The sequence below is a fragment of the Eucyclogobius newberryi genome, unplaced genomic scaffold (assembly GCF_026437365.1).
Source record: "Eucyclogobius newberryi isolate DKJ021-1_F unplaced genomic scaffold, fEucNew1.0.hap1 SCAF_1, whole genome shotgun sequence".
Taxonomy (NCBI): Eukaryota; Metazoa; Chordata; class Actinopteri; order Gobiiformes; family Gobiidae; genus Eucyclogobius; species Eucyclogobius newberryi.
The window spans coordinates 40616729-40639292 of NW_027315723.1; the positions used below are offsets into that span (position 1 = coordinate 40616729).

General features: G+C 47.6%; 1 protein-coding gene across 1 annotated transcript; it reads right to left on the reverse strand.

Annotated features, from left to right (window-relative positions):
- Window positions 1-1780: 1780 nt before the first annotated feature.
- ids (iduronate 2-sulfatase) lies at window positions 1781-19339 on the reverse strand. Its single transcript, XM_072446524.1, has 13 exons — window positions 19240-19339; window positions 13767-13906; window positions 12892-13069; window positions 12731-12819; window positions 11182-11382; window positions 9349-9519; window positions 8444-8570; window positions 6953-7114; window positions 5599-5705; window positions 5389-5505; window positions 5181-5291; window positions 2226-2348; window positions 1781-2159 (listed from the first exon to the last, which is right to left on the reverse strand). Exons 1-13 carry the CDS (start codon window positions 19298-19300, stop codon window positions 2091-2093), a joined length of 1656 nt encoding a protein of 551 aa, XP_072302625.1. The 5' UTR covers window positions 19301-19339; the 3' UTR covers window positions 1781-2090.
- Between the last annotated feature and the right edge of the window lie 3225 nt (window positions 19340-22564).

The window sequence follows — 22564 nt, forward strand, 5'->3', positions numbered from 1 at the left end:
CCTCCTGCAGGCGGCCTCCTCCTGCAGGCGGCCTCCTCCTGCAGGCGGCCTCCTCCTGCAGGCGGCCTCCTCCTGCAGGCGGCCTCCTCCTGCAGGCGGCCTCCTCCTGCAGTCCTCCTGCAGGCGGCGTCCTCCTGCAGGCGGCGTCCTCCTGCAGGCGGCCTCCTCCTGCAGGCGGCGTACTCCTGCAGGCGACGTACTCCTGCAGGCGGCCTCCTCCTGCAGGCGGCCTCCTCCTGCAGGCGGCGTACTCCTGTAGGCGGCGTACTCCTGTAGGCGGCCTCCTCCTGCAGTCCTCCTGCAGGCGGCGTCCTCCTGCAGAGGCGGCCTCCTCCTGCAGGCGGCGTACTCCTGTAGGCGGCCTCCTCCTGCAGTCCTCCTGCAGGCGGCGTCCTCCTGCAGGCGGCGTCCTCCTGCAGGCGGTGTCCTCCTGCAGGCGGCCTCCTCCTGCAGGCGGCGTACTCCTGCAGGCGACGTACTCCTGCAGGCGGCCTCCTCCTGCAGGCGGCCTCCTCCTGCAGGCGGCGTACTCCTGCAGGCGGCCTCCTCCTGCAGGCGGCCTCCTCCTGCAGGCGGCGTACTCCTGCAGGCGGCCTCCTCCTGCAGGCGCCGTCCTCCTGCAGGCGGCCTCCTCCTGCAGGCGCCGTCCTCCTGCAGGCGGCCTCCTCCTGCAGGCGGCCTCCTCCTGCAGGCGCCGTCCTCCTGCAGGCGGCCTCCTCCTGCAGGCGGCCTCCTCCTGCAGGCGGCCTCCTCCTGCAGGCGCCGTCCTTCACCTACCGCTGCCTCAGAGGTCGGGATGCACCACATCATACAAAACCTTAGAGCATGTTGGTCCGCCCAGGGGGCGGGGCTTCCACTGACTAAACCCACAGATTGATAATGACTCTTGGATGAGGGGTTTTCTACCATGGAACTGAACCTGCAGCACAAATGAGGCATTATTTCTAATGATTAAAATAGTGATATTTTCATCACGTCTTTAATCACGATGGCGTTTGTTGCTAGGCGATTGCAGACGCAGCTGATGATGGTGAGCAGAGCTTTTGGATGTGAAGCTCCAAACAAAGTGCCTTTTGACCATATTGACCATAATATTGACCATATTGACCATAATATTGACCATATTGACCATAATATTGACCATATTGACCATAATATTGACCATATTGACCATAATATTGACCATAATATTGACCATATTGACCATAATATTGACCATAATATTGACCATATTGACCATAATATTGACCATAATATTGACCATATTGACCATATTGGTACAAGGGCGTGTCCATGAGCTTCTGGTCGTGACGTGATGATTTTGTGTCATTTTGAACGTGATTTTTGTAAGATTTGAGTTTATATAAAATGCCTGACTTTGACCATCGCATGCAATAACTGACCACGAGCCACGTGTCCATCGCAGATATGTCTACTGTCCAGACACTGTCCAGACACTGTCCAGACACTGTCCAGAGGAGCGTTGGGTCGGGTCAAACTTCAGACGTGGTGAATGATAAAAGATGTTCAGTGTTTTCTGAGAGGATCTTTGGTCTTTTCAAAGGTCAAACACAAACTTTGTTCAGGTCATAAGGTCAACACCAAAACTCAATCAAATATAAAGAACTGAAAGTCATAAAATGGTGATGTTTCTTACACAAAAATGTTGTTGTCACTTCAACTGTGGGAAAAAGTACTTTTACTTCAAAACAAAAAGGGCAAAAGTACGAGTCATAAAAGTCAGAACATGTTTCCACCTCGGCTCATTTATTTAAACCCTTTGTCTCTGGACTTTTCCCACAGTTTGACCATTTTTACCACGGCCAAAACAATAAAAACAGTTCTTGGCTCATTTGTCACTTTATTGTGTCGTTCTTCACTTCAGTCGCTCAGTTCAAAGGTTCAAAGGTTCAAAAGGTTCAAAGGTCAATCCACAACATTTTGTCCCGAGTGAAAAAAACAAATATATTAAATGTCCCTTTATTTACAGGAGTTTGGTGGTTGGTTTCCCTCCTTTACCTTTGGTTCATGTTGTGGGCGTGTCATGTTGTGGGCGTGTCATGTTGTGGGCGTGTCATGTTGTGGGCGAGTCATGTTTTCCTCAGAGTCTTGATCAGTCTGAGGTATAAAAGCCTCAGTCGCTCTCGCAGACTCAGGTCCTGGACACAAACACATTACACTCTCCATCATCATCTACAGTGTCACATGTTTCTTCTTGAGCTCACCAGAGGAAGTGTGAGTGTCCCGATCGCTCCCGTGTCAACGCTCGGGTCATAAATGTTGTGATCTTCTCCTGGATCTGAGTCCAGCACGTACAGCTCTCCTGCGTGAACATCCGACACGTTCAGCTGCAAAACACACGCAACACTATCATTCCAAGCACGCTCGGAGAGAAACACAGGGAGAGAGCACATTACGCTGGCGCTGGAGTCTCTTCACTGGCTCCTGTCCAGTTTAGAATCACATTTAAACTCCTCCTCCTGACTTACAAAGCCATAAATGACATGGCCCCATCCGAACTCAAAGATGCTATAGAACCATCTCATCCAAACAGAGCTCTTCACTCTCAACATGCTGGTCCCAAGAGTCTCTAAAAGCACAGTAGGAGGTAGAGCCTTCTGGTGGTCCCAAGAGTCTCTAAAAGCACAGTAGGAAGTAGAGCCTTCTGGTGGTCCCAAGAGTCTCTAAAAGCACAGTAGGAGGTAGAGCCTTCTGGTGGTCCCAAGAGTCTCTAAAAGCACAGTAGGAGGTAGAGCCTTCTGGTGGTCCCAAGAGTCTCTAAAAGCACAGTAGGAGGTAGAGCCTTCTGGTGGTGCCAAGAGTCTCTAAAAGCACAGTAGGAGGTAGAGCCTTCTGGTGGTCCCAAGAGTCTCTAAAAGCACAGTAGGAGCTTTCTGGTGGTCCCAAGAGTCTCTAAAAGCACAGTAGGAGCTTTCTGGTGGTGGCAAGAGTCTCTAAAAGCACAGTAGGAGGTAGAGCCTTCTGGTGGTCCCAAGAGTCTCTAAAAGCACAGTAGGAGGTAGAGCCTTCTGGTGGTCCCAAGAGTCTCTAAAAGCACAGTAGGAGGTAGAGCCTTCTGGTGGTGCCAAGAGTCTCTAAAAGCACAGTAGGTGGTAGAGCCTTCTGGTGGTCCCAAGAGTCTCTAAAAGCACAGTAGGAGCTTTCTGGTGGTCCCAAGAGTCTCTAAAAGCACAGTAGGAGCTTTCTGGTGGTCCCAAGAGTCTCTAAAAGCACAGTAGGAGCTTTCTGGTGGTGGCAAGAGTCTCTAAAAGCACAGTAGGAGGTAGAGTCCTGTCCATGTTAAAGAGGCGACACAGTCTCTTCGTCTCTTCATTTAAGTCCAGGCTTAAACGTTCCTCTTTAAATGACTTATGGTCAGGCCAGTTAGGAACAGAAATATAAAGCTACAGTTTCAACTCCGCTGCCCTAGCAGCAACTCTGGGGGGAAGTATGAGCTCTGTCCTCTGATAAACACTACTTAACATAAGAGACAGAGACACTAAATCAAGGCCAATTTCAAATCGAGACACGTTTGTGTGTTTTTTTGGTCAGTTTTCATTGAAATGTCACGTGTAAACAGTCGTTTCCTAAATATGTTTTATTCTTCCATTGAATCCACTTCATCCTTAGATTTCAGTCAGATCTAGTTTAGTCATAAATCCTCTGTAAATGTCTTCGTGTCTAAAATGTGGACAGAATGAAGACATTTAAACTGCTCTGTCCATTTTTCACATTTAAACGTCCAAAATTTGAGACGTTTGGGCCGTTTTTACACAGAAAACGTCTAATTTCTGTCTGAAAACACGACGTGATGAAAAACCTGTGACATTTGTTTTACATTTATGCGAGATCTTTACATTTCAGATGTTTCCTGCTCAACTGCAGCGTCTGGACTTAAACAGAACATCTGAGCTGAGGAGAGAGGAGGAGGAGGGAGGAAGAGGAGGGAGGAGGAGGAAGAGGAAGGAAGAGGAGGGAGGACGAGGAAGAGGAGGAGGGAGGAAGAGGAAGAAGGAGAGAGGAAGAGGAAGAAGAGGAGGGAGGAAGAGGAAGGAGGAGGGGGAAGAGGAAGGAGGAGGAGGAGGAGGAGGAGGAGGGAGGAGGAAGAGGAGGAGGAGGAGAAGGAAAAGGAGGAGGAAGAGGAGGAGAAGGAAGAGGAGGGAGGAGGAAGAGGAAGAGGAGGGAGGAAGATGAGGAAGAGGAGGAGGGAGGAAGAGGAAGAGGAGGGAGGAAGATGAGGAGGAGGGAGGAAGAGGAGGAGGGAGGAAGAGGAGGAGGAGGGATGAAGAGGAGGAGGAAGAGGAGGGAGGAAGAGGAGGAGGAGGAGGAGGAGGAGGAGGAGGAGGAGGAGGAGGAGGAGGAGGAGGAGGAGGGGGAGGAGGAAGAAGGAGAGAGGAGGAGGAAGGAGAGAGGAAGAGGAGGAGGAAGAGGAGGAGAGAGGAGGAGAGAGGAAGAGGAGGAGGAAGAAGGAGAGGAGGAGGAAGGAAAGAGGAAGATGGAGAGAGGAGGAGGAAGGAGAGAGGAAGGAGAGAGGAAGAAGAATGAGAGAGGGACAAAGGAGGGAGGAGATGGATGAGTCTGTCGGAGCACATTTGTCTGAAAACACTGACAGAATACAAATGAGGACTGTGTGGAGACAACGTCAGGCTGAGGACACAAACTGCAGGAGCCTCAGGTCCTCCAGGAGCCTCAGGTCCTCCAGGAGCCTCAGGTCCTCCAGGAGCCTCAGGTCCACCAGGAGCCTCAGGTCCTCCAGGAGCCTCAGGTCCACCAGGAGCCTCAGGTCCTCCAGGAGCCTCAGGTCCTCCAGGAGCCTCAGGTCCACCAGGAGCCTCAGGTCCTCCAGGAGCCTCAGGTCCTCCAGGAGCCTCAGGTCCTCCAGGAGCCTCAGGTCCACCAGGAGCCTCAGGTCCTCCAGGAGCCTCAGGTCCTCCAGGAGCCTCAGGTCCACCAGGAGCCTCAGGTCCTCCAGGAGCCTCAGATCCTCCAGGAGCCTCAGATCCTCCAGGAGCGGTTCCCTCACTGTAGAACCTTCTACATCATGTGTTTATGACCTTGTGGTTTAAACCTTTACCAACAACAAACGCTAATAACAAACATTCAAAGATGTTTTTACCCTTTTGTTCCAGGAATGTTTCCCTCGAGTTTTTAATTTGAGTCAAATCTTTTCTCATTCTGACCTGGAAAGTTCTGGGGTCGAAGCCGAGCCACAAACAGAACCTGTAATCCCACGATCTGAGCGAGTAACCCATCACCCGGATGTCCTTGAGGTCCGGCAGGTCCGAGTCCTCCTGAAAACAAGAGAAGACCCGGTTTAGTCCCTGTTTAGTCCCCGCCGTTCAGGTTCAGGTTCAGGTTCAGGTTCAGGTTCAGGTTCAGGTTCAGTACCTGTGGAGTGTCAGAAGGTCTGGGATATTGACTAAATGCGATCTGTTCCTTGTTGATCTTCTCTTCTTGGTGGATGAAGTCGTGGGCTCGGTTGGTTCCTTCACTGCACAGCGCCACCTACAGACACAAGCAACAACAGAGAAGAAATGTGTCTGGTGTCGGCCATGTTGGATCTGTTTCCAGTTTCGTGCTGTAGTTTAGTGCAAATACCTGGAAGGAGCTCTCGGGGCAGGGCTCAGGGACCTTTAACCCGCTGAGGTGTGCGAGTGTGGGAAAGACATCCAGCAGCTCCACCAAACTCTGCGACTCCTGACCGTCTGCAAAACAAACCTCACATTTACACAAAAACATCACATTTAAACACAAAAACATCACATTTAAACACAAAAACATCACATTTACAACAAAAACATCACATTTACAACAAAAACATCACATTTACACAAAAACATCACATTTACACAAAAACATCACATTTAAACACAAAAACATCACATTTACAACAAAAACATCACATTTACAACAAAAACATCACATTTAAACACAAAAACATCACATTTACACAAAAACATCACATTTAAACACAAAAACATCACATTTAAACACAAAAACATCACATTTACAACAAAAACATCACATTTACAACAAAAACATCACATTTACACAAAAACATCACATTTACAACAAAAACATCACATTTACACAAAAACATCACATTTACAACAAAAACATCACATTTACATAAAAACATCACATTTACATAAAAACCTCACATTTACACAAAAACATCACATTTAAACACAAAAACATCACATTTAAACACAAAAACATCACATTTACATAAAAACATCACATTTACATAAAAACATCACATTTACACAAAAACATCACATTTAAACACAAAAACATCACATTTAAACACAAAAACATCACATTTACATAAAAACCTCACATTTACACAAAAACATCAAATTTAAACACAAAAACATCACATTTACATAAAAACATCACATTTACATAAAAACATCACATTTAAACACAAAAACATCACATTTACATAAAAACATCACATTTACATAAAAACATCACATTTACATAAAAAACTCACATTTACATAAAAACATCACATTTACATAAAAACATCACATTTACATAAAAACATCACATTTACATAAAAACATCACATTTAAACACAAAAACATCACATTTACATAAAAACATCACATTTACATAAAAACATCACATTTACATAAAAACATCACATTTACATAAAAAACTCACATTTACATAAAAACATCACATTTACATAAAAAACTCACATTTACATAAAAACATCACATTTACATAAAAACATCACATTTACATAAAAAACTCACATTTAAACACAAAAACATCACATTTACATAAAAACATCACATTTACATAAAAACATCACATTTACATAAAAACATCACATTTACAACAAAAACATCACATTTACAACAAAAACATCATTTACACTCAAAAACATCACAATTATGGTCATGTAGTATTAGTAGAAGTACTTTGAAGAACTAGTACTCACTGTTGAAGGTCCGCTCTGGCCCGAACACGTCGATAAACTGAAATCGTTTTCCCCTTATGGTTTTGGCCGTGACTCCAGGAACGTAGAACATGAGCGGAACTCGAGTCGCCACGTCGAAGTTTGAGTATTTGGCCCATTCTCCGTGTTCTCCCAACGACCAGCCTGAAACGGGACGGAGGGGTCAGTGCGGGACGGAGGGGTCAGTGCCTGAGACGGGACGGAGAGGACCTGGAGATGGGTCCAGCTAAAGTCCTGACCAATGTGAAGTCACAGGAACATTACTTTTTCATACAGAAAGTTTGATTTGCTCGTGGCAGACGCAGGTTTCAGTTGTTTTGGCGTCAGGTCATGAACAATGTCACATCCCTCTCACGGTGGAACGTTCTTTTTGACCTTTGACCTCAGGACGACAGGGAAAGCAAAATTAAACAAACTTCTACAGCAGTGTACTTAAATTCACACACACATTTAGCATTTCGAGTCCGTCTGTTCCTCAAACAGACGAGAGAGAGAAACTGGAGAAGCAGACGCCACACTGCCCTCTGGTGGAGCACCACCACACTGCCCTCTGGTGGAGCACCACCACACTGCCCTCTGGTGGAGCACCACCACACTGCCCTCTGGTGGAGCACCACCACACTGCCCTCTGGTGGAGCACCACCACACTGCCCTCTGGTGGAGCACCACCACACTGCCCTCTGGTGGAGCACCACCACACTGCCCTCTGGTGGCGCACCACCACACTGCCCTCTGGTGGCGCACCACCACACTGCCCTCTGGTGGAGCACCACCACACTACGTCTGGTGGAGACACAACACTACGTCTGGTGGAGACACAACACTACGTCTGGTGGAGACACAACACTACGTCTGGTGGAGCACCAACCCACTACGTCTGGTGGAGACACAACACTACGTCTGGTGGAGACACAACACTACGTCTGGTGGAGACACAACACTACGTCTGGTGGAGACACAACACTACGTCTGGTGGAGACACAACACTACGTCTGGTGGAGACACAACACTACGTCTGGTGGAGCACCACCACACTACGTCTGGTGGAGCACCACAACACTACGTCTGGTGGAGACACAACACTACGTCTGGTGGAGACACAACACTACGTCTGGTGGAGCACCACAACACTACGTCTGGTGGAGACACAACACTACGTCTGGTGGAGCACCACAACACTACGTCTGGTGGATCATTTAAAGCCCTGATACGAAACATTTTAGCCCAAAAATAAATACAAGCTTGTTTTTTTTCAGTTCCTTTCAGTGCCTCGTTGTGCTCGTTTCCATGGAGATGTCCCTTTGGCTGTAATATTCCACAGTACGGCAGAAATAGTTTGTCTTTGGATCTAAACCAGGATCTAAACCAGGATCTAAACCAGGATCTAAACCAGGATCTAAACCAGGATCTAAACCAGGATCTGGCTGGACCTGTCTCTGGATCAGATGACCGTAGGAGGGACGCTGGTCTCACCGTGGTCAGAGGTGAAGACCACAGTGGTGTTCTGGTCCAGTCCCATCAGCTCCAGAGCCGAGAGCAGACGTCCCACCTGAGCGTCCAGGAACGAGACGGAGGACAAGTAATGCTGCCGGATCCTGAGCTGGGAACCACACAAGCTTTACATTTAAAACAATCTGTCACACACTCGTCAAACTAAGAGGGCGGGACTTAGGCTGCTCTGGTCAAGTCCATTTCTCTACAGAGGGGTCAAAGGTCAGGGGTCACTGCTGTCGCTCAGATTAACAGGAAAACTGAGGAAATGTGTCACTGTCGTTTCAATAGAAGTGCTATTCCTTCAGAGGCGTCCTTCAGAGGCGTCCTTCAGAGGGGCGTCCCTCAGAGGGGCGTCCCTCAGAGGCGTCCCTCAGAGGGGCGTCCCTCAGAGGGGCGTCCCTCAGAGGCGTCCTTCAGAGGGGCGTCCCTCAGAGGGGCGTCCCTCAAAGGCGTCCTTCAGAGGCGTCCTTCAGAGGCGTCCCTCAGAGGCGTCCCTCAGAGGCGTCCTTCAGAGGGGCGTTCCTCAGAGGCGTCCTTCAGAGGCGTCCCTCAGAGGGGCGTCCCTCAGTGGGGCGTCCCTCAGAGGGGCGTCCCTCAGAGGGGCGTCCCTCAGAGGCGTCCCTCAGAGGGGCGTCCCTCAGAGGCGTCCCTCAGAGGGGCGTCCCTCAGAGGGGCGTCCCTCAGTGGGGCGTCCCTCAGTGGGGCGTCCCTCAGTGGGGCGTCCCTCAGAGGGGCGTCCCTCAGAGGGGCGTCCCTCAGAGGCGTCCTTCAGAGGCGTCCTTCAGGGGCGTCCCTCAGAGGGGCGTCCCTCAGAGGCGTCTCTCAGAGGGGCGTCCCTCAGAGGCGTCCCTCAGAAGCGTCCCTCAGAGGCGTCCGTTGCGTACCTGGAAGTGTTTGGGGATGGGTCCGAACGGGAAGCTCACGTTGAGTTTCTGGACGTCTTCTCGGAGCCGGACGTCGGTCCAGGGGTTGTAGGCCACCAGGGGGAGCCGTTCTGGCACGTCCGGGTCCGGGGCCAGAGACATGTGCTCCAGAGGATACAGACTCAAGAACTCCTGAGAACACAACGGAGAACACTGCAAGAGGTCAAGGGTCAAAACAGAGATACAAGTTTAGAAACGGGACGGAAAATGTGGGGAATTTGTCATTTTCTCAACCAAAGACTCCAGACTACTAACTAAACCAGGACTAAACCAGGACTAAACCAGGACTAAACCAGGACTAAACCAGGACTAAACCAAGAGCTAAACCAGGACTAAACCAAGAGCTAAACCAGGACTAAACCATGACAAACACCAGGGATAAACCAGGATTTAACCGGGATGAGAAGAACTGAACTAAACTCTGGAACTAGAACATCAATCTAAACAAAACACGTTATTTCAGTTGCACAACATCATCTCCAGATGTTAACGGTGCTTTTGTCTCCTCGAAGTGACACTACAGCGAAAGCTTCACGGAGAACCACTCTGCAATACCTGTGGGATCCTGAAGGGGTCAGTACCTCTGAAGGGATCCTGAAGGGGGCAGTACCTGTGGGATCCTGAAGGGGGCAGTACCTCTGAAGGGGGCAGTACCTGTGGGATCCTGAAGGGGGCAGTACCTGTGGGATCCTGAAGGGGGCAGTACCTCTGAAGGGGGCAGTACCTGTGGGATCCTGAAGGGGGCAGTACCTGTGGGATCCTGAAGGGGGCAGTACCTCTGAAGGGGGCAGTACCTGTGGGATCCTGAAGGGGGCAGTACCTCTGAAGGGGGCAGTACCTGTGGGATCCTGAAGGGGGCAGTACCTGTGGGATCCTGAAGGGGGCAGTACCTGTGGGATCCTGAAGGGGGCAGTACCTCTGAAGGGGGCAGTACCTGTGGGATCCTGAAGGGGGCAGTACCTCTGAAGGGGGCAGTACCTGTGGGATCCTGAAGGGGGCAGTACCTCTGAAGGGGGCAGTACCTGTGGGATCCTGAAGGGGGCAGTACCTCTGAAGGGGGCAGTACCTGTGGGATCCTGAAGGGGGCAGTACCTCTGAAGGGGGCAGTACCTGTGGGATCCTGAAGGGGGCAGTACCTCTGAAGGGGGCAGTACCTGTGGGATCCTGAAGGGGGCAGTACCTCTGAAGGGGGCAGTACCTGTGGGATCCTGAAGGGGGCAGTACCTCTGAAGGGGGCAGTACCAGTGGGATCCTGAAGGGGGCAGTACCTATGGGATCCTGAAGGGGGCAGTACCTGTGGGATCCTGAAGGGGGCAGTACCTGTGGGATCCTGAAGGGGGCAGTACCTCTGAAGGGGGCAGTACCTGTGGGATCCTGAAGGGGGCAGTACCTATGGGATCCTGAAGGGGGCAGTACCTGTGGGATCCTGAAGGGGGCAGTACCTGTGGGATCCTGAAGGGGGCAGTACCTCTGAAGGGGGCAGTACCTGTGGGATCCTGAAGGGGGCAGTACCTCTGAAGGGGGCAGTACCTGTGGGATCCTGAAGGGGGCAGTACCTCTGAAGGGGGCAGTACCTGTGGGATCCTGAAGGGGGCAGTACCTCTGAAGGGGGCAGTACCTGTGGGATCCTGAAGGGGGCAGTACCTCTGAAGGGGGCAGTACCTGTGGGATCCTGAAGGGGGCAGTACCTCTGAAGGGGGCAGTACCTGTGGGATCCTGAAGGGGGCAGTACCTCTGAAGGGGGCAGTACCTGTGGGATCCTGAAGGGGGCAGTACCTCTGAAGGGGGCAGTACCTGTGGGATCCTGAAGGGGATGTGTGGTTTGTGGAACCCCAGGGCTAAGAAGAAGGGCTGGTGGCGGCTGCGTCTGGACTTGATGAAGGTCAGAGCCTCGTCCGTGCTCTCGATGTCGGGCAGAGTCGCCATCGGCTGCTGAGAAACGTCCACGGCGCAAAGAAGGTTTGAGTGAAGCTGCCCGTCTGCTCCTCTGCACATCTGAAAGCACAGGCTGAAACGTCTGAACCCACACGCTGAAACGTCTGAACCCACACGCTGAAACGTCTGAACCCACACGCTGAAACGTCTGAACCCACACGCTGAAACGTCTGAACCCACACGCTGAAACGTCTGAAAGCACACGCTGAAACGTCTGAACCCACACGCTGAAACGTCTGAACCCACACACTGAGAGGTCTGAAAGCACGCGCTGAAACGTCTGAACCCACGCGCTGAAACGTCTGAACCCACGCGCTGAAACGTCTGAAAGCACACACTGAAACGTCTGAAACCACACACTGAGGTCTGAAACCACACACTGAAACGTCTGAAAGCACACACTGAAACGTCTGAAACCACACACGAAACGTCTGAAACCACACACGAAACGTCTGAAAGCACACACTGAAACGTCTGAAAGCACACACTGAAACGTCTGAAACCACACACTGAGGTCTGAAACCACACACTGAAACGTCTGAAAGCACACACTGAAACGTCTGAAACCACACACGAAACGTCTGAAAACACACACTGAAACGTCTCAAACCACACGCTGAAACGTCTGAAAGCACACACTGAAACGTCTGAACCCACACGCTGAAACGTCTGAACCCACACACTGAGAGGTCTGAAAGCACGCGCTGAAACGTCTGAACCCACGCGCTGAAACGTCTGAAAGCACACACTGAAATGTCTGAAAGCACACACTGAAACGTCTGAAAGCACACACTGAAACGTCTGAAAGCACACACTGAAACGTCTGAAAGCACACACTGAAACGTCTGAAACCACACACTGAGGTCTGAAACCACACACTGAAACGTCTGAAAGCACACACTGAAACGTCTGAAACCACACACGAAACGTCTGAAACCACACACGAAACGTCTGAAAGCACACACTGAAACGTCTGAAACCACACACTGAGGTCTGAAACCACACACTGAAACGTCTGAAAGCACACACTGAAACGTCTGAAACCACACACGAAACGTCTGAAAACACACACTGAAACGTCTCAAACCACACGCTGAAACGTCTGAAAGCACACACTGAAACGTCTGAACCCACACGCTGAAACGTCTGAAACCACACACTAAACGTCTGAAAGCACATGCTGAAACATCTGAAACCACACGCTGAAACGTCTGAAACCACACACTAAACGTCTGAAAGCACACGCTGAAACATCTGAAACCACACGCTGAAACGTCTGAAAGCACACGCTGAAACATCTGAAACCACACGCTGAAACGTCTGAAAGCACACGCTGAAACGTCTGAAACCACACCAGACACAAGAGTTCTAGAACGTTCCCACGAGGCGCTTCTCGTCCTTCTCGCACCTTTTTCTTCTCGAAGCTGAAGGACGCCGGGTGGTAGGCCGGGACAGACCAGCTGTACGGGAAGTCATCCGAGTGGTTTGAAGCCACGCCTGAGGAAAAACACAACACAAATCAACCTCAGGTGCCCGCCCAGGTGCCCGCCCAGGTGCCCGCCCTCGTACCCGGGTGGAAGACCTTGCCGATGGACTTGGTGTAGTAGCCGCTCTCCTTGAAGTACTGGGGCAGCGTGCTGTAGTTCCCGGCGTGAGTTCTCCAGTAGGATTTGAAGTCGTAGAGTCGCGTGGTGTCGGGCCGGCGACTCGTGAGGAGCGACGTGCGGCTCGGAGCGCACACGGCCTGCTGCGGAAACCCAAACACCAGTGAGCGGTTAGTTTAGGGTCGCTCGGAGCGCACACGGCCTGCTGCGGAGACCCAAACACCATTGTACAGTTAGTTTAGGGTCGCTCGGAGCGCACATGGCCTGCTGCGGAGACCCAAACACCAGTGTGCGGTTAATTTAGGGTCGCTCGGAGCGCACATGGCCTGCTGCGGAGACCCAAACACCAGCGTGCGGTTAGTTTAGGGTCGCTCGGAGCGCACACGGCCTGCTGCGGAAACCCAAACACCAGCGTGCGATTAGTTTAGGGTCGCTCGGAGCGCACACGGCCTGCTGCGGAAACCCAAACACCAGCGTGCGGTTAGTTTAGGGTCGCTCGGAGCGCACACGGCCTGCTGCGGAGACCCAAACACCAGCGTGCGGTTAGTTTAGGGTCGCTCAGAGCGCACACGGGCCTGCTACGGAGACCCCAACACCAGTGTGCGGTTAGTTTAGGGTCGCTCGGAGCGCACACGGCCTGCTGTGGAAACCCAAACACCAGCGTGTGCAACTATTTGCTTTAACATTAGGTAATGCACTACATTAGTCTGTAAAGCATTGACTCGCTACGTTCTACGACTCAGTGACAGGGCGGCGTTGAAGAAGACGAGGAGAGACCAGTCGCCGCCCTGTCACCAAGTCAGGAGGTCAGAGCCGCTAAAGCATTGTTTCCTTTCTGACCTGAGCGAACGCGTTGAGGAAGACGTGGCTGTGCGACGCCAGCTGGTCGATGTTCGGTGATAGGACGACAGAATCTCCGTAACAGCCCAGAGTCGTCCTCAGGTCGTCCGCGATCATGAACAGCACGTTACGCCTCGTGTCTGCGAAAGAAAGAGTTCATCCAGGCCAAATATGGACCAACGATATTATTTATGGATCGATGTGGACGAAGTGTCATAGCAACAGCTGTCATAGCAACAGCTGTCATAGTAACAGCTGTCATAGTAACAGCTGTCATAGCAACAGCTGTCATAGCAACAGCTGTCATAGCAACAGCTGTCATAGCAACAGCTGTCATAGTAACAGCTGTCATAGTAACAGCTGTCATAGCAACAGCTGTCATAGTAACAGCTGTCATAGTAACAGCTGTCATAGCAACAGCTGTCATAGTAACAGCTGTCATAGTAACAGCTGTCATAGCAACAGCTGTCATAGTAACAGCTGTCATAGTAACAGCTGTCATAGCAACAGCTGTCATAGCAACAGCTGTCATAGTAACAGCTGTCATAGCAACAGCTGTCATAGTAACAGCTGTCATAGCAACAGCTGTCATAGTAACAGCTGTCATAGTAACAGCTGTCATAGCAACAGCTGTCATAGTAACAGCTGTCATAGTAACAGCTGTCATAGCAACAGCTGTCATAGTAACAGCTGTCATAGTAACAGCTGTCATAGTAACAGCTGTCATAGCAACAGCTGTCATAGCAACAGCTGTCATAGCAACAGCTGTCATAGTAACAGCTGTCATAGCAACAGCTGTCATAGTAACAGCTGTCATAGCAACAGCTGTCATAGTAACAGCTGTCATAGCAACAGCTGTCATAGTAACAGCTGTCATAGCAACAGCTGTCATAGCAACAGCTGTCATAGCAACAGCTGTCATAGTAACAGCTGTCATAGCAACAGCTGTCATAGCAACAGCTGTCATAGTAACAGCTGTCATAGTAACAGCTGTCATAGTAACAGCTGTCATAGTAACAGCTGTCATAGCAACAGCTGTCATAGTAACAGCTGTCATAGTAACAGCTGTCATAGCAACAGCTGTCATAGCAACAGCTGTCATAGTAACAGCTGTCATAGCAACAGCTGTCATAGTAACAGCTGTCATAGTAACAGCTGTCATAGCAACAGCTGTCATAGCAACAGCTGTCATAGCAACAGCTGTCATAGCAACAGCTGTCATAGTAACAGCTGTCATAGCAACAGCTGTCATAGTAACAGCTGTCATAGCAACAGCTGTCATAGTAACAGCTGTCATAGTAACAGCTGTCATAGTAACAGCTGTCATAGCAACAGCTGTCATAGTAACAGCTGTCATAGTAACAGCTGTCATAGCAACAGCTGTCATAGCAACAGCTGTCATAGCAACAGCTGTCATAGTAACAGCTGTCATAGTAACAGCTGTCATAGTAACAGCTGTCATAGCAACAGCTGTCATAGCAACAGCTGTCATAGCAACAGCTGTCATAGCAACAGCTGTCATAGCAACAGCTGTCATAGTAACAGCTGTCATAGCAACAGCTGTCATAGCAACAGCTGTCATAGTAACAGCTGTCATAGCAACAGCTGTCATAGCAACAGCTGTCATAGCAACAGCTGTCATAGTAACAGCTGTCATAGCAACAGCTGTCATAGCAACAGCTGTCATAGTAACAGCTGTCATAGTAACAGCTGTCCACACCAGGCTTAAGAACAGTTTTATTTATTGTGGTTTGGTCAAAAACAAAACAAAAGGTGCTCAACATTCAAGCACAAAAGTAAATTCGAGATACATTCATGTTTTTGACCAGGTGCAGCAGAAGCCAAGGCTTATTGTGCCGACCCTTCTCTCAAACTCTCAACATTGGTGGACATTTTATAGTTCATAAGCCACAGTTCATAAACAAAAACAACACTACATAATACTGGACAGTCCGCTCACAAGTATCCTCCACAAGCATTCAAGGTTTTAGAACAAAGCTGCAGTTTCATTCTGCTAAATATTTTTCTATGATTGTTTCCTTAAAGATCCTTTTAAACAGAAATAAAGAAATGGCATTTTTTAGTTCATCGCAACAATTGTTCCATAATTGAACTGCTTTACTTGACAAACAATGTTCCCTCAGCGTTGTTCTCACATAAGCTCATAAGCTCAAATATACACGTTCCCCTTAAATTATATTTACTTTCCCTCTGGGCAAACTTTATCCTCAATGATGTAGGGACTTGATTACATTTAACTAAATACATAAATTTAGCAGTATACAGGTCTACTAAATCATAACATTTTAAAAGCTTAGATTGAATGAACAAAGGGACTCGGCGAGTTATAAGATGCATGATTGATCAGTCTAATGGCCTTTTTTTGTAGAATGAAAATTGGTTTGGTTCTAGTTTTGTATGTGTTTCCCCAGATCTCAATACCATATGTTAAATATGGAGTAATGAGAGAACAGTAAAGTAAATATAAGGCATTTTTGTTCAAAATATACTGCAATTTGTATAAAATTGCAATAGTTTTTGACACTTTTTTCTGTACATTTTGTATATGTGTTTTCCATGAAATGTTGCAATCTATGATCACTCCAAGAAACTTAATATAATTGACTCTTTCAATTTCATAACTATTTATTTTGATTTTGATATCATTATCTACATGTTTGTTACTGAATACCATACATTTTGTTTTATTTAAGTTCAATGATAATTTATTTAATGCAAACCAGTTGTTTAGTTTATGCAGTTCTCTCTCCATCACCTTCACCAACTCACTAAAAAAATGACCTGAGCAGTAAACTGTGGTATCGTCTGCAAACAAGATAAAATTAAGAACATCAGATACTTTTTGGATATCATTAATATATAATAAAAATAATTTTGGGCCCAAAACAGAGCCTTGTGGCACCCCACAACTAATTCGCTGACAACTAGACTCTGCTTCCTTCAGATGAACATATTGGAATCGATCCGATAAGTCATTATTTAACCACGAATTTAATTTTCCCCTAAAGCCATATTTTTCCATTTTTTGTAATAAGATTATGTGGTCAATTGTATCAAATGCTTTCTGTAAATCCAAAAATAAACCTATTGTATGGAGTTTTTGATCTAATGATTGGGAAATATTTTCAACCAGATTAACTACTGCCATCGTTGTGGACCTGTGTGCTCTAAAACCAAACTGATACTCATTTAATATATTGTTGACTTCAACATAGTTATCTAATCTTTTAACAAACAATTTCTCTAATATTTTTGAAAATTGTGAAAGTAAAGAAATGGGTCGATAATTACAAGTCAAATGTTTGTCACCGCCTTTGTACAAGGGAATAACCTTTGCTATTTTCATTTGATTAGGAACAATTCCTGTTTTAAAAGATTGGTTACAGATGTGAGTAAATGGATTGACAATATGTTCCATGATATTTTTGACTAAAAACATATCGAACCCATTATTATCTGTTTATTTTTTGTTTTTACAGCTCTTCACAATTTTCAATATTTCATTTTCATTTGTTGGGTTTAGAAAAAATGAATTTACACCTTCATACGTGACCCCAGTCTCCATGTCATTGTTTTGAGGGGGCACAATTTTTGTTGCCAATTTATGGCCAATGTTTACAAAGTAATCATTAAACTCATGAACAATTCCCTTAATATGACTTATTTTGTCATTGTCTTTGTTCAAATAATTAGGATAATTATTATTATTATGTCTCTTGTGTATTAAATCATTCATTATTTTCCATGTTCCCTGGATATTTTGTCTATGTTGCATTAATAATTTTGTATAATATTCTTTCTTACAATTTCTGATTATATTAACTAATTTATTCTTGTATGCTTTATATTTAATTTCAGAAACCTGCGTTCTGGATTTTAGGAATTTCCTATATAGTTGATTTTTCTTTCTGCAAGCCTTAATTATTCCTTTAGTAAACCAGGGTTTCAGCATCTGTTTTTTACAAATTATTGTCTTAAGTGGACAACAATTATAAATATCAAGTAATTTTGCTAAAAAGAGTTCATCTGCTTCATTAGGATTTTCATACCTATAAATTTCATCCCAATTTTGTTTACTTAATTCCATTTTCAAAGTCTCAATTGCTTCAGGTGTTCTATGTCTCACTGTTCTTATGTCGCTAGTCTGATTACAAGGTGTTTTAAATACATTTTGAAGAATTGCAAAAACAGGAAGATGATCACTAATATCAGTCATTAAAAGACCTCCATCAATTTTACCAATTTCATTTGTAAATATGTTATCAATTAATGTTGCTGATTCTGTTGTTATTCTAGTTGGTTTTACTATTACTGGAAATGGTATTTCCACGTGTTCTTCACCTTGTATACTTATATCCTGCACTCAAGTTCAATACAACAAACACGTTACCGTATTTTCCGGACTATAAGTGGCACCTTTTTTCATAGTTTTGGACTTATACTTACATACTTATACTTATATACTTATACTTATACTTATACTCCGGAGCGACTTGTATGTGATATTATGTGTTATTTTCACACTTGCAACTGCATTTCATTCTCCAGTGCGACTTATATATGTTTTTTTCTTCTATTATGCATTTTTTGGCTGATGCTTATAGTCCAGACAATACGGTACAATAGAAATAGACAATAATAACTTTCAATGTGCTCAAACGTGTCACATGTGAAAAGGCCGTGTTTTTAGACGATAGGACAACGAAGAATACTTTAAATTGCTGCTTGAACAATGAAACGACTGGTACTTAAAAAAGGCCCTTGAATCTTATAAAATGTGAGCTTTTCCCGAGCGTTTCAGACGGATCTGGAGTTTTAACAGAAATAATATAAACTCACATGAAAACAAAGTCAGTTCTAGTATTTTGTGTTGAAAATGTCTAAAAAAAGAGCATTTTGTTAGATTATCGTCGTGGTGTTTGAGTATTGAGTATATTTTAAATGTTTGTGACAACGAAGGATTATTTCAGCACTCGACGGTCGAACTAGTATTTTTATTGAACTTTTAAATACATTTTTAACCAAATAAATGTGAAATATGCCGACCGTCGCAGCCGCTGCTCAAACCAGCACTTATTTGACATTTTTACACAGATAATGTCCTATTTCTGCATAAAAACCTGTAAAATACATTTGTTTCTTACATTTATGATAGTTAAAGACGGAAGAAGTTCATTTAAATTTAAGATAATTTGCTCAAAGGAGAAGAAAGTACACGTTCTGATCTCTAATAGTGAAGTAAAAGGAACTAAAAAAGGACTAAACATACCAGAAAATGCTAGTATTTTACGTTTGTACTTTGATTCGTTTCACTTTTGTGTGAATATTATAAGTAGCAGTAATTACAAAACGTGGCGGTTTATTTAGGTTTAATGAGAACTCGTGCTTTACTTTTCACATAAATCGCGTTATAACGTCAGTATTTTCCCACAGAATCAGAGACAAACTTTACCGTTGCCCGTGACAACGACGTGCGCCAGCGTCAGAAGCAGAAAGAGTCTTTTTTCTTCCATTATTCCACGACAAATCAGACAAAACTGATCAAACTGAACATTAAACTTCCCATTTCACACCAAACCGCGTCAGGTTTGTTTACTTTTAATCACTTCCGCATCGTGACGTCTGCGGCTGTTCTGCGCTCTGATTGGCGCGTTTCGCAGTGGTCCCGCCTCCTGGAGATTAGATTAAATTACGTAAATTACACGACACTTTGGGTTTTATTGCCTGTTTTATTAGTTTAACGCGTTAGTTTGAGGATGTTATCCTGAGTTTGACTGTTTTTGTCAGAGTTTGATGTTTTTTCCTCCCGTTTATTCAGTTTCTATTATTCAGTTTAGTCAGTTTTTGTTTAAAGGAGATCTTCTACTGAAAGTGTTTTTCAGACTTCCTATAAGTGATCTGTTCTTCTGTATCTACCTTTGTATCTACCTGCGTTGCAACAATGGAATTTCCCCATGTGGGACAATAAAGGATTATCTTATCTTATTCAGTTTTTATTCAGTCTATTCAGTTTTTATTCAGTCTATTCAGTTTTTATTCAGTTTTATTCAGTTTTTATTCAGTTTTTATTCAGTTTTATTCAGTTTTTATTCAGTTTATTCACACGTTTCTCTGACAAAAGGACTTTTCTGCTCAAATATAAACTTTAACCCTCAAAATAAATCGTGCATTTGTAAAGTTTTATTTCAAAGAAGCAAAACTGTAAATGTTTAAACGAAATAGATCTTTTAATTCACAGAAAAGTTTAATGTTATTTGTATTTATTGTTTTGATTTAGTATAAACTGAATTAATGCAAATGAACTGAGCCGTAAGAGCCGCAGAGGAGGGTGTTCTGAGCCGTAAGAGCCGCAGTGAGGAGGGTGTTCTGAGCCGTAAGAGCCGCATATAGGAGGGTGTTCTGAGCCGTAAGAGCCGCAGAGAGGAGGGTGTTCTGAGCCGTAAGAGCCGCAGAGAGGAGGGTGTTCTGAGCCGTAAGAGCCGCATAGAGGAGGGTGTTCTGAGCCGTAAGAGCCGCAGAGAGGAGGGTGTTCTGAGCCGTAAGAGCCGCAGAGAGGAGGGTGTTCTGAGCCGTAAGAGCCGCAGAGAGGAGGGTGTTCTGAGCCGTAAGAGCCGCAGAGAGGAGGGTGTTCTGAGCCGTAAGAGCCGCATAGAGGAGGGTGTTCTGAGCCGTAAGAGCCGCAGAGAGGAGGGTGTTCTGAGCCGTAGGAGCCGCAGAGAGGAGGGTGTTCTGAGCCGTGAGCGCCGCAGAGAGGAGGGTGTTCTGAGCCGTAAGAGCCGCAGAGAGGAGGGTGTTCTGAGCCGTAAGAGCCGCAGAGAGGAGGGTGTTCTGAGCCGTAAGAGCCGCAGAGAGGAGGGTGTTCTGAGCCGTAAGAGCCGCAGAGAGGAGGGTGTTCTGAGCCGTAAGAGCCGCAGGGAGGAGGGTGTTCTGAGCCGTAAGAGCCGCAGAGAGGAGGGTGTTCTGAGCCGTAAGAGCCGCAGAGAGGAGGGTGTTCTGAGCCGTAAGAGCCGCAGGGAGGAGGGTGTTCTGAGCCGTAAGAGCCGCAGAGAGGAGGGTGTTCTGAGCCGTAAGAGCCGCATAGAGGAGGGTGTTCTGAGCCGTAAGAGCCGCAGAGTGGAGGGTGTTCTGAGCCGTAAGAGCCGCAGAGAGGAGGGTGTTCTGAGCCGTAAGAGCCGCAGAGAGGAGGGTGTTCTGAGCCGTAAGAGCCGCAGATAGGAGGGTGTTCTGAGCCGTAAGAGCCGCAGAGAGGAGGGTGTTCTGAGCCGTAAGAGCCGCAGAGAGGAGGGTGTTCTGAGCCGTAAGAGCCGCATAGAGGAGGGTGTTCTGAGCCGTAAGAGCCGCAGAGAGGAGGGTGTTCTGAGCCGTAAGAGCCGCAGAGAGGATGGTGTTCTGAGCCGTAAGAGCCGCAGAGAGGAGGGTGTTCTGAGCCGTAAGAGCCGCAGAGAGGAGGGTGTTCTGAGCCGTAAGAGCCGCAGAGAGGAGGGTGTTCTGAGCCGTAAGAGCCGCAGTGAGGAGGGTGTTCTGAGCCGTAGGAGCCTCAGAGAGGAGGGTGTTCTGAGCCGTAAGAGCCGCAGAGAGGAGGGTGTTCTGAGCCGTAAGAGCCGCAGAGAGGAGGGTGTTCTGAGCCGTAGGAGCCGCAGAGAGGAGGGTGTTCTGAGCCGTAAGAGCCGCATAGAGGAGGGTGTTCTGAGCCGTAAGAGCCGCATAGAGGAGGGTGTTCTGAGCCGTAAGAGCCGCAGAGAGGAGGGTGTTCTGAGCCGTAAGAGCCGCATAGAGGAGGGTGTTCTGAGCCGTAAGAGCCGCAGAGTGGAGGGTGTTCTGAGCCGTAAGAGCCGCAGAGAGGAGGGTGTTCTGAGCCGTAAGAGCCGCATAGAGGAGGGTGTTCTGAGCCATAAGAGCCGCATAGAGGAGGGTGTTCTGAGCCGTAAGAGCCGCAGAGAGGAGGGTGTTCTGAGCCGTAAGAGCCGCAGAGAGGAGGGTGTTCTGAGCCGTAAGAGCCGCAGAGTGGAGGGTGTTCTGAGCCGTAAGAGCCGCAGAGAGGAGGGTGTTCTGAGCCGTAAGAGCCGCATAGAGGAGGGTGTTCTGAGCCGTAAGAGCCGCAGAGAGGAGGGTGTTCTGAGCCGTAAGAGCCGCAGAGAGGAGCCGTAAGAGTCGCAGAGATGAGCCGTAAGAGTCGCAGAGAGGAGGGTGTTCTGAGCCGTAAGAGCCACAGAGAGGAGGGTGTTCTGAGCCGTAAGAGCCGCAGTGAGGAGGGTGTTCTGAGTCGTAGGAGCCACAGAGGAGGGTGTTCTGAGCCGTAAGAGCCGCAGAGAGGAGGGTGTTCTGAGCCGTAAGAGCCGCAGTGAGGAGGGTGTTCTGAGCCGTAAGAGCCGCAGAGAGGAGGGTGTTCTGAGCCGTAAGAGCCGCAGAGAGGAGGGTGTTCTGAGCCGTAAGAGCCGCAGAGTGGAGGGTGTTCTGAGCCGTAAGAGCCGCAGAGAGGAGGGTGTTCTGAGCCGTAAGAGCCGCAGAGAGGAGGGTGTTCTGAGCCGTAGGAGCCGCAGAGAGGAGGGTGTTCTGAGCCATAAGAGCCGCATAGAGGAGGGTGTTCTGAGCCGTAAGAGCCGCAGAGAGGAGGGTGTTCTGAGCCGTAAGAGCCGCAGAGAGGAGCCGTAAGAGTCGCAGAGAGGAGCCGTAAGAGCCGCAGAGAGGAGGGTGTTCTGAGCCGTAAGAGTCGCAGAGAGGAGCCGTAAGAGCCGCATAGAGGAGGGTGTTCTGAGCCGTAAGAGCCGCAGAGAGGA

Bases quoted from the DNA above. Each gene is read 5' to 3' on its own strand.
- ids (XM_072446524.1), bottom strand. From the start codon at position 19,300: ATGGAAGAAAAAAGACTCTTTCTGCTTCTGACGCTGGCGCACGTCGTT. The intron at 11,383-12,730 runs GTGCGAGAAGGA...CTGTGCTTTCAG, and splicing joins TCAGCTTCGAGAAGAAAAAG to ATGTGCAGAGGAGCAGACGG. The intron at 9,520-11,181 runs GTACTGCCCCCT...TTGTGTTCTCAG, and splicing joins TCCCCTTCAGGATCCCACAG to GAGTTCTTGAGTCTGTATCC.